The sequence below is a fragment of the Corythoichthys intestinalis genome, chromosome 8, assembly GCF_030265065.1.
Source record: "Corythoichthys intestinalis isolate RoL2023-P3 chromosome 8, ASM3026506v1, whole genome shotgun sequence".
Classification (NCBI taxonomy): Eukaryota; Metazoa; Chordata; class Actinopteri; order Syngnathiformes; family Syngnathidae; genus Corythoichthys; species Corythoichthys intestinalis.
The window spans coordinates 33,781,529-33,794,364 of NC_080402.1; the positions used below are offsets into that span (position 1 = coordinate 33,781,529).

At 38.6% G+C, this 12,836-nt stretch overlaps 1 protein-coding gene across 1 annotated transcript in view; it reads left to right on the plus strand.

Moving 5' to 3' along the window:
• The window catches only part of smox (spermine oxidase), a 30,931-nt gene extending 19,951 nt beyond the window's left edge, over positions 1-10,980 (plus strand). The window contains exons 4-7 of the mRNA XM_057844102.1: positions 158-331; positions 1,831-2,566; positions 6,031-6,191; positions 7,978-10,980. Coding sequence (XP_057700085.1) covers positions 158-331; positions 1,831-2,566; positions 6,031-6,191; positions 7,978-8,130 — 1,224 coding nt within the window. The 3' untranslated portion in view covers positions 8,131-10,980. The remainder of the gene's footprint in view (positions 1-157; positions 332-1,830; positions 2,567-6,030; positions 6,192-7,977) is intronic.
• The last annotated feature ends 1,856 nt before the right edge of the window (positions 10,981-12,836 follow it).

The following is a 12,836-nucleotide window of genomic DNA, read 5'->3' on the forward strand; positions in this document are numbered from 1 at the left end:
ACGTTCTCCTTACTCCTGCAATGGCTTGGGTTGAAGCTCCTAAGTTCCAGTTTATTCAAGTTCACTGCCGTGGTGGCCTACCTTGTCTGCAAAATGTTCTTCCTCTTTTCACAGTCTGATGACTTTGTGTCTCGTTCCCCTATTTGCCTTCCTTTAGGTTTACGAGCTGACTCAGGAGTTCTTCCAGCACGGAAAGCCTGTGGGCGCTGAAAGCCAAAACAGCGTCGGCGTCTTCACACGGGATGTGGTGCGCAAGCGGATTACGATGGATCCTGATGATTCCGAGAGCACCAAGAAGCTCAAATTGTCCATGCTTCAACAGTACCTCAAGGTGTGTGTGTATTTGTAAGCATGTTAAATTGTACTTTCATCAACTCCTGGTTTCATTCATACCGAAAGCACAACCCACAGCCATTTGGTCCATAGCTTAGAAAGAGGTAATGGGCTTTTGTTAAAAGAATTTCTTACACAGTTGTCTTATTTATGGGAATTTAGGACTATAAGCCGCTACTTTTTCCTAGGTTTTGAACCCTGGAGTTTATATTGCAGTGTGTCTTGTATATAGATTTTTACAGGCTGGTTGAGTATCGATATTGAAATGTTGCATCCGGATATGATTTTGAATTGTAAGATTATTGATACTTATTTGTTTTTGCATGACCTAGGTTGCCAGAAATTTGGTGTCATGGACTATAGTAGATTTTGGACTACTCTTTGTAACTAATGGAGGATAGTTCTTGATTTTCATTGTTGACTGCCATTGCTGCAATTGACTGCTCTAGATTTCCAATCCATTTAAAGTGGAAGGGCTCCCACTTCAAATAGATAAGACGTCTACTAGTAATAAACTCAACTAAAGAGTTTTAATTTAGTTTTTAAAAGCCACATACAGTAATTGGACATCTATAATTGTCAATAGAACTAAAAGAGTTCATAAAACAACATTTAATTTATTATTATTTTTTTAATGTAATATCAAAAATGGTATCAAGTATTTTTTACATATTAAGATTGAGTTGAAAATTTTAGCATCGTGACAACAGTAGTCTTTAGGTGTGAATATCCTGGCAGCTTATATATGAATAAATACTCTTTTCTTGTAAAATTTGGTGGGTGGGGCTTATAGACAGGTGCATTTTATTGTCCAAAAATAGTTATTTACTACAATCCACAAGAGTTGTGATTTCTCTCACTTACAGTACCGTATGGATAGTCCTAGGGACTTCTGTTTCAGAGTAAAATTTCTGTAGTTTCATCCATATTTTAGCAAAAAAAAAATCTATAAAAATTTTTTAATCATCACAAATTGTTGGGAGAGAGCTGATAATACATGAGTACAAGAAAAAAAAAATCTTTTGTTTTGTGTTTACTTGTTAGAAAGACTTTTGAAAAAGGTGCACTTTGATTCCAATATTGTGTTATGTTTAATGTTAAAAATGTACATAAAATATTTTTTACCACTCATAGTCAATCAAAGCATAGAGCACACTGTCTGTGACCCAAGGAAGACATCGACGTCAGTAAACTCAGTTCATTGATGAGACAACACTGCTACTGTTTGACTGTAGATACTATAGAAGAAAAGAAAAAAGAAAATTAGTGCTGTGGCTTTAACAGTGACCAAAATTTTAGTGGAAAGTTTGTTATGTTAACAAATTTGGTTGTATTATACATTCAGTAAATGGTTTTGGGGTAGTGAAAATAAATTGTTCTTATAAAACTACAGTATGTTTGGTGAATGTTTACGGGAGGAGAGCACAAAGTACCGGTAATCTGCCTCACAGAGTTGTCACTACTAAAAAAAAAATATCCTAAAATGTCTTTCCTTAGGTAGAGAGTTGTGAAAGCAGCTCGCCCAACATGGATGAGGTGTCGCTGAGTGAGTTTGGCGAGTGGACTGAGATCCCTGGTGCACATCATGTCATTCCGGCAGGCTTCAATAAGATTGTGGAGCTCCTTGCTCGAGACATCCCTCCTCACACCATCTGCCTTAGCAAACCAGTCCGCTGCATCCACTGGAACTACTCAGCCCAGCACAACGAATCAATCGGCAAGAGCGATGACGCAATCCGGGACAACAATCACAATCGAAACGACAGAAGCAGCAAGGATCCCCTCAAAAGAGGACATCCCATTTGCGTGGAGTGCGAAGATGATGAGTGCCTCATGGCCGACCACGTGATTGTGACGGTCTCCTTGGGTTTTTTGAAGCACACCCACGAAGCCATGTTCTCTCCTTCTCTCCCCGAGGACAAGGTGCTGGCCATTGAGAAGCTGGGCATCAGCACCACAGATAAGATTTTTTTAGAATACACCGAGCCTTTCTGGAGCCCCGAGTGTAACAGCATTCAGTTTGTGTGGGAAGACGATGCCCAGCTTGAACAGCTGACCTACCCCGAGGAGCTGTGGTATAAGAAGATCTGCAGCTTCGATGTGCTCTACCCGCCGGAGCGTTATGGCTACATGCTGAGTGGCTGGATATGTGGTGAGGAGGCGCTCTACATGGAGCGCTGCGATGATGAAACTGTAGCGGAGACATGCACAGAACTGCTCAGGCACTTTACAGGTCAGAAAATCCACAAACAAAATGCATTTTGCATTGTGAGCAAATGTCTTGTCCCTTTTTACAAACCCCCAATTCCAAATGGAACATTAAAAAAACACATTTTCATTAAATACAATACTTTTATCATTCATGTCAATGTCAGCAGAAATAATCTTGTTTAATGAACTGAACAAACATATTTCATTTTCGTGATGTGTCATAGTTGAGAAAACTGGAAATAAAAGATAACATTTACAGGAGGTGGCCGCCCGACATAGGAGCAGACATTTTATTAATGCCAGTACTATTTAGCCAATCAAATGTGAGTATCCCAAACGACTTGTTCCTCGTTACATTATTAATACCCATTATCGCATATATGCACTTGTGTGTATGTGCGAGGGGAAACTGACGTCATAAAATGATGGCGCACATAAGGGGTTTCATCGTTTTTTGTTTGAACTAGGGCTGCAGATTTTGATTATTTAAGTAATCGATTAATCTATCAATTAATTAGTTTGAATAATCAAGTCATCGGATTAGGACCATTTAATGCGTTACAGAATACCTTTTAGAAGGTGTAAAACAAAGGCTTTTTAAAATTGCATTTTCAAAAGATATTAAATTTGAATACAAAATAAAATTCCCGAGTGTTTTTTCCAAAGTATGCAGAATTGCACTTTCATTTCACAAGAGCAATAAATACATTTAAAAATAAATGAAAAAATCTTTCAGTTTAGCCTCAAACGGTCTTAGAAAATTAATTAATGAGGATCGAAGTACACCAAAAGAACAATTGGCTAACTTGGATAGGAAAAGTCCACTAGCATAAATGCTATAATGTTCCTTTCCCACTGAAACTAGAGGGTCAACGCGCGTTTTTTCCAAGCCGATGCAACCCACGAGCAATTGGCATTTGGCACCTTTCCCACTGACAAAAAAAAAAAAAAAAAAAAAAAGCCGTGTCTTCTTTTTTTTTCACCCGTCTATTCACCCACCCCCCCTCCTCAGCCGTGCGTAAGGTTACGTGACGTCACTACGCTAAGATCAACGTCGACAAGTGCGACCGAATTCATTCGGTTCAAGGAAGTAAACAATGCAGAGCATTATGGAAGCCTCCTTTCCGTTTGTGTTCTGTTTTCATGCTTTTTACTGCCCTCAAAATGGTCGAAATGCGGCAAAGGATCAACACTCTGCTTGTGCTGAGGCAACGTAGGCGACATGAATTTTTCTTCTTCTACTAGCTTTGTTGTTAGCATTGACGTAACTACGGTTGTGGGGCGTTTTAAATAGGAGGCGACTGGCATGTTGTTATGACGCATCACGTAAGAGCCGACGTCACCGCGTAGATTAGGGTGTTGACTGTTGACCCAGGGTTTTGCTTTCACACTGCATGACGATCAGAGCCAAGGTGATTTTAACGCGGGTCGCTTGGCGGGTTGATTGACATGGGTCGAGGCGGGTCGCTGCACCTTTCCCACTGCCACCAAAAGCCGATTGTTAGTGGGTTGACACGGGTTTTTGGCCAGTGGAAAAGGGGTATAAAATGCTTTTCTTTTTTTTTTTTTTTTACAATGCTCTTAACAATTCATTCAAACACCCCCCTCCCCCAAAACTACTAAATATACGTCTAAACTAAAATACGAATACATAAACAGTCATATTAGCGCAAACAAAAACTTGCACCATATGTTGGTCTTAACAAGGTGCAGCTGCATCCAGCCATGTTGGATGAGTTATGTCATATTCACTGTCGCCAATGTAGGGCAGTGTAACCACCCGCAAACTTTTTCAAAACAAACCATTAGAACGCCACTCTAATTAAAAGAATCCTCGAAGCAGCAAAATTTGATTCAAAGCATTGTTTAAAAAAAATTTTTTTTTTTAATCGAATTACTCGAGCTAATCGATTAATCGTCGAATTACTCGAGTTAATCGATTAATCATTGCAGTACCAGTTTGAACATTATTTTCTCCATTATCAGAGCTCTAAGAAATTTCCCATTCGCATATTTTAAAATTTTGGGCAACGGTCTTTTAAATGAATGTTATTTATACTATGTACTGTCTTTTCCTTTAATCCTTAAGCGAGTAAGTGACTTGACCTCAAGACTTGGCATCCACATAAAAGGACATCACATTTTGAGTAATAGCTGGTAGGCCAGAATATTTCCATTTGGGATAGTACATGTGTGGCTGGATGATTTTGAGATTTTAAAAAAATGTGAAAAAAAAAAAAGTTAAAAAAAAAAGAATTTTTTTTTTTTTTTTTTTTAAAGAAATAAATAAGAGAATATTCACTCATCGCCTGCCATTAACAATGATACACGTCCAATTCATTTAAACTGGGATGACTGGCTTTGAATCCTTGTATTTAAGCGCCATTGATGACACAAGCTGTCCAATGCATTTCAACTGGGAGGGGTGTAAGCGATCATTCACTGCCAAACTCTCCCAGTCGTTAACCTTGCATGCACCCGTAACCAAGGTTAGCTCAGCTCGTGCCAGGATGTGCATAGAAATGGTGAACGTCTGTGGTTTCGACTCTGTAGGCAACCCAAGAAATGGGTTACTGTTGAGAGAGCTGAAGCGTTTCCTTTCCTGTCATGAGGCCAGCGGGAGTCATAGCTGACTGTCAATTGCAAACACACACTCCTGAGTTAGGTCAGCGGGGTTTAATACCATCCGCAGTGGTTTAATTACACACATACTCACCAGTGGCTCATCGCCTGCAGAAGGTCATCAGTCGATGGATGGATGGGAGTTGAGTTGCTGTACTTTTGAATTACATTGTCAATGAGATCTTGTCATAAAAGTGCAAGGATGACAGTAGTGATTTTCACACGAAGGATTGAGTGAAGGATAAAAATGTCTGTTAGGTCAAGAAGCTCGTTCGTTCCTTAGGCGATGGAAAACAATAGAAATGACTGGAAAGTTGACATTGTAAATGAAAAATCATATTACTGTACAAGATACCACTAAACTCTCTGAGACAGGAAGTATCTAATGCTGTGGCTTTCAAACATTTTACACAATATACCAACCTGAAAAAATACATTGGTTACTATTCTAATTGCCAGCGTTAAAATAAAGAGAATATCAAAAGTTTTGTTACGAAACTGAGACAGGACATTTGAAAACTGTTGCATAGATTGTTGCAGCCAGTTGTGTATAATGGATTGTTGGATTCTGTTTCATGTGAGAATATTAAATTCACAGATTAGGTCGCTGAAATCAACAGAACGGCAAGCAGTCACCCCTGTAAGAAAATGACCTTTAGTAACAGGAACTATTACTAACACAAAGTTATTACAAACCTCAAGCAAACCAACTACTAGACATTTAAATCAAATCAACCAAACGCCATTCACTCATCACTCTTCAAAATGATACAGTAAAGCGAGTTCAATCTTTTGGGGGTCTACAGTAAAGGCGTAATGGAAGACATATCTTGTCTAATGAGACACTGCCGACTGTCTTTTTAGGGAACCCTGACATTCCAAAGCCCCAGCGTATCCTGCGCTCCTCTTGGGGTAGCAACCAGTACTTTCGAGGGTCCTACTCTTACACCAGGGTTGGCTCCAGTGGCGGAGATTTTGAGAAGCTGGCAATGCCACTGCCTTACGCCAATAGCACCAAGTCTCCGGTAACAGTTGCTCTACATACTATACATTAAACTTTTAATTCAAGGTCTGTGTGCTTGTATGACAAATAAGACTTGTCCCAGATTTGTAATGCAACCTTTGCTGTCATTAGTCCATAGTACACTGTGAATTGTTGCACACTATATTGTAAAATATAAATGCATTACAACAAAATGTAAAGAATTAAACTACCGTATTTTTCGGACTATAAGTCGCAGTTTTGTTCATAGTTTGGCTGGGGGTGCGACATACTCAGTAGCAACTTATGTGTGAAATTATTAACACATTATGATATCATTTCACATGTTATTTTGGTGTTTTGGACTGACACTGATAGTTTGGTAAACTTGTTAGCATGTGTGTCATGCTATAGTTATCTGAATAACTCTCAATAGCTATGGCCACATTTGCGTTCTGTCTTTGGGAATGTGTGTTAAATTGTATCATTGACTTTTTTATATTGAAATGCATGCTTTTAGTTTGTGGCGCTTTCACGCCCACGTGGGGGCGCACTCGCATTTGCATACGCGAAGAAGAGCGCTCACACGCCAGAAGAAGACGGGCAGCTACGCAGCGTCTCTGTCTGAGCGAGTGGGCGAGAGAAAGAGAGAGAGAAAGACACGGCTGCGAACCAACATTCATTGTTTATGCTTGTAAAATATTAGAGGTGCACAATAATTATCGGTTCGATAATTATCGGTCCGATAATAGGAATTATGACGTCATCCCAATAAATCCGATAACATAATATATATATGTATATATATATATATATATATATATATATATATATATATATCGGTCCTATTAATAATATTTTTGGCACGGTGTCGGAATGGGATTTGCGTTTTGTTTGCGTTTGTTTCCACTCCTGTTTTTCCAGTATGCAAAGTTTTATTACTGTCTTTGTTTTGTTCATTATAATAATGTTCATGTCATCATGAAAATTCTGGTTCGGTCAAAGGCAAATCTAAGCTGAATCAACCACAAGTATTTTCGACCTCCAGGTGTTCAAAAACTCAGGTGAATATACATTGAAAAATTATATTATATATATTATCGGTTATCGTATCGGTATCGGCCTTGAGGAGTAGGAAGCTATCGATGTCGGTTTCAAAAAATGGATATCGTGCACCCCTATAAAATATTTCCACAGAGGCAACGTCTATGTGGAAATATTTTTTCTGTTGTTGTTGTGTGTTTTCCACCCGCGATCAGACACTTAGAGCCAGTTGTGTGGTTGTTTGAACTATGTGCTAATGCTAGCGAACACATGCTAACCGTTTGTGTCATTGCTGTAATAGCACCTAATTATCGTTTATTTACGTTGATGCAAATCTGTTTGGTATCGTGGACGAAATTGATTCAGCAAATTATACGGACTTCCAGCATCGTCATTTGGGAGTTTAGCTCGCTGTATAGCCAGGATCGAGCCGTAGTGTCCTGGTGAGGACAGTATGTTCGCATTTCGTTGTTCATGCACTGTACACTGTATAATTATTAAGCATGCTGTTCTCTATTGTATTTTTATATTAAATTGCCTTTCAAGATGACATATTTGTTCTATGTGTTGGATTTTATCAAGTAAATTTCCCCGAAAAATGCAACTTATACTCCGGTGCGACTTATATATGTTTTTTTTCTCTTCGTTGGGCATTTTATGGCTGGTGCAGCTTATAATCAGGTGCGACTTGTAGTCCGAAAAATACGGTACTTCTATTCCAGATGAATAAGACACCATTTTCTCTAGATCTAAATGTCTTCCTATATCAATCTTTTCTTACTCAGGGACTGCAGCTATTGTTTGCTGGAGAGGCCACCCACCGCAAATACTATTCCACTTCTCATGGTGCATTGTTGTCCGGACAGCGAGAGGCTTACCGGCTAGTGGAGATGTACCATGAGTGGCACAGTGCTGACACCACGAAGCCTAATATGTAAAAATGGAGATGGGTGATAAGTTTAAGTCTTGGCGGACCTCCAAACCGGGGCTTTTTTTAAAATGTCATTTTAAGGAATAATTTCTAATCATTTTAGATATATCATAATATATACATATATAAATAATATATGGGCATTATTACTTTGGGTAATGTTGTTTTTCTTGTACTGTAGATATGAATCATGCCACTTTCATGTCAGGTGAGATACTGTATTCAAAGGTTGCCAATGGTGCTCTCATTTCTTGTCTTTACCACTAAAAAAAGATGCTTTTTTTTTCATACAAAACTCATGTAATATCTTTAACAACAACGCACAGTTTTTTAATGTAAGTGCCTTCTCTATCTAATGTTGTCAAATATATATAAATTAAGAACTTTTTAACAAATTAAAAGGTTCTACTGACTTCTCACAAGGCCATTCTATTGTCTTTTCATTAACTTTTTAGGTTATTTAGGTAGGTCCGGGGTGTCAAACATTTTTCTCCATGGGCTGCTTTCAGAAAAATCAAAGGATGAAAGGGCCATCTTGAAATTTTATTTAAATTTCAACTTTATTACCCAGAGCATCAGAATCAAGCAAAAAAAAAAAAGATCGGGTTTTTAATGTGTTTGCTATTTATGCTATTTGGCTGCCATTGATGGCGATAGATGTGTTGTCACTTTTGACAGGGGGAACCGGTTGTCAGACCCCCAATCAAATTGGATTGGACGTCTATCAGCGTCAATGACTGTGAAACATAATCCCTCAATACCAGCTTTCCTAGGTGAAATGGATTTGATGTCGAAAACTGTCAGGTGCATTGAATGCGTTCAGGGCTACAATTAACAAAATAAGGTCTAATGAATGCACATATACAGTAGTACCTCCATATACAAATTTAATTCCTTCCAGGACCTGGTTTGTAAGTCAAAATAGTCGTATGTCGAGCAGGATTTCCCAATTAGAATACATAATAATTCGATTAATTCGTTCCACAGCCCAAAAACCTTTGCTAAATCCTTCATAAATACTGCAGGTACAATCACAAATAGCAATTACACATAGCAAAACAAATGTATAGGCTGTATTGGACCATGGAAAAAGTGATTAGAAAATGGATTTCGTTCCACTCAAGTGGGTCTACATGAACTCTGCTATATAATATAAGATGCTAATTTGTACCAATAACAAAATCCTACTCACGGTTTCCAGTCATTTTTTATTAGAGTTTTTTTGTCGGTCTTTTTCGTTGATATTGATACGGCGGAGTAGCATAGTCAATGTGTGAAGCTGTTTTAGGTCACGCACACCAATAGGAGACGAGGATTGTTGCCATGGTTTCAAAAACACACATGGCGTCGACCGCGTCTAGCTCAGACTCCAGCAAATATGAACAAAAAATAAGGAAACCGCATTCCAAATTTAGTCAAAAGGCATCCAAACGATGGTATATGCATCTCTCATCTGTCCAAGGGCGAAAAAGATCAGGTATTTAGATGAAAATGGTGGAAACCTACAGAGCTTGCATCAGCTTTATCTCCAGGCTCCGTCGAAGGATCTTGCTGAAAATGATAAACATTGTGTCGACGTGGATTTTTAACCACATTGACATTGACTACAGGTAAGCCACACACACGCCTTTTGTTGTAAATAATAATGAGGTTTGGGGGGCTTCTGGTCAGATCACATACTTACAATGTGAATTCTTGGCTGTAACTGTGATGGTCATTTTAAGAAGTCACCTTTATTACGTTTTATTGTTTTACCTTGAGCAAAAAGTTCTAGTCTTGTATAGCATTGCCATTAAATAACTGGGAGGGGGTCTTTTGTGTTTATAGAGATGGTACAGCATATAAAAAAATGAGGCATTGACAAAAACCAGTCTTGAGTTTTTTTTAACAATGGTCCTCACCAGCTGCATTGCTGTTTAGGGCGAGAGCTGCACGGACTATAACATGAGAGCCCTGCAACGTATAGTGAACACACTTCCTTGCCACCCTCTGGAAGGAGGTTCAGGAGCCTCCTTTCCAGAACCACCAGACTGACAAACAGCTTCATCCATCAGGCCGTCAGGATGTTGAACTCCCTCCCATCATTGACTTGCACACATACACGCACAGACCACTTTAATCTTTAATATATTACCTCATAAGAACACCTTGGGCCTTGCAATGCACAACAATGGGCTGTCTCAATTGTTGCCTGTCACTACATCACTTTATTATTTTTACCAGTCATGTTTGTGTTGTAATTTAATGTACTCTATTTATGTATGTCTTACTTATGTTAGTCCTATTTAATGTCATATGGAATAGAGAAACGCAATTTGTTTTACTTTGTATGCCTTGTGAATAAGAACATGACAATAAAGCTGACTGACTTTTCCCTATATTTTTTGTTTCAGGCAGGATCTACTGAAGACAAAAAGGGATAGATGAATATGTGTATGCGCATGCACATGCGTGTTCAATTAAAATATCTGCAAATACCTTTTTTGTAAGAATAAGTTAATTTTACGTCGGATGACGAAAAGATCGTGTATCCAAGTGATCGTATGTGGAGGTACCACTGTACAGGCTAATAGGCCATATTCAGTAATATTTTCCTAATTCGCTGCTGGCCTATAAAATAGGGCAGCTGGCTGTAGCTGGCCTGGATGCCATACTTTTGACACCGCTGATCCTGGGTGGAGAGGAAATACAAACTGCTGGGGAAAAGAAAAGGTGACAAAATTTTTGTTCCTGTAAAATGAAGTAAAAATCAATAAGCAATTTGACAGGTAAAAGTAAAGTGTTAATAAGCCTGTCAAATTTTAGCTTGTTTCCTGACCTTTGGTTGAAATTGAAAAGGTAATTCGGCTTTGAGTCTAGCTCATGAAAACCTGGAGCAAAACACCTAGTGTTTAGTTGATATATATATATTTATATATATATATATATATATATATATATATACACACACAAGTTTTTCTGTGGCCCTGTCTGAAACTAATATAATTTTCAGACTATAAGCAGCTACTTTTCTCCTTCATTTTGAATTCTGTGGCTTATTGTCCACTGCGGCTTATTTGTTGATTTATTTGGGTTAATAGGCAACACATCCCTCCTAGAATGCATTGCAGTGCTACAGATGTAAATAATAATCAAAATTAATGTTCTGTGCTATTTATTACTTCAGTTACTGTTCCAGTTCTTTCATTAATTGCTTTTTATGATATTTGGTAACACTTTTTTTGACAGCAGCGTCATATGACTGTCATAAGACCGTCATAATTATGATTCTATCACGGGCATTACTGAATGTTTATGACAGATGCCATTAAGTGTCATCTGGCAAATTATGTTACTAAATCTATTTATGTCCAGCTCGGATCTTTTCCATCCATTCAAAAGCGAGATATATTGCCAGATGACACTAAATGACATCTGTTATAAGCATTCAATAATGCTCATGACAGTGTTATGTCATAATTATGATTGTCTAATGACAGTCTTAAGGCACCCCTGTCAAATAAAGTGTTACCAAATGCCATAACTTGCAATTAATGAAACAACTGGAACAGTAACTGAAGAAATAATTAGAACAGAACATGAATTTTGATTATTTACATCTGTTGTGCTGCAATGCATGCTAGGAGGCATGTTGGACAACAACAGTGTTAACAGCAGGTGGCAGAAGAGGTTGACTGTCTCCCCCAAGGGAGTAGTGAGTAAAAAGTACAAAACAAAGGCTGTGGTGATCCAAAAACTCAGGCTAACTAATAAACTTACTTTCCAAGCAGGACGAGGAACACGGGGAACTGGGGAAAAACGCTGACATGAACGTGGAGATTGACATTGACATAGGCTCTGACATTGACAATGACGCAACCAGGAGTGAAAAGAAACTGAGTGCTTATATACACAGATGCAGACAAGGGGTAACGAGACAACGAGGAACAGCTGGGTAATACAGGAGGACTCACTAGGAGCAAGGACAACAGGTGAAATCAATGGGTAATCACAGCGACAAGTCACACTAGGAAAAAACCAACACAAAACCTAACACTAAAGTACCGTATTGGAATATAAAAGTTATTTGGGACCGATCTACATCTGAGGCATCCAAAGTACTCTCATGAAATTCTAATGTGTGATTGAATTTCACTTTTATTCATGTCAGTTCATGTTGATGTCAGTGTTCCTTCTGAGGTGTACCTATTCTTGGGATTTGCACTCTGAAGCCATCGTGTTGCATTACAATAATGCACATAATGCAAACAATGATCCAAATGAAGGTCGGCTAGCTTGCCTTCGTTGTTTCTTGTGGAGGCTGGCCTGACCGCAGTAGTTTTGGAGGTTATCAAGTTGACACAGATTAATGCTATGCTAACTGTGATGTAGGTCAGACTTTTAGTTGCAAAATTTGTGGTGTTTCTCCCACCTCCACAACATTGACATCTTTTTACATTAGTTACTACTTACTAATATCCTTCCTCTTCAAAGGGGATGGAGGTGGCGGCACGTTGTATTTCTGTCGGCGAGGTTGTGTGAGTGTGCGTGTGTCCGTGTGACGGGAGGAGGGGCGGGGGGTCATGTCATCAGCCAATCAAACGTGTGTTTGAGGGGAAAAAAAACGGACCGGCACATTCAGCAAGTGAAAAGGGATAAATCTAAGTCTGAACATAATGAAAATAATTCACTTAATAATGGTAGGGTCTATTCTATCCTTACAATATCAGGAAA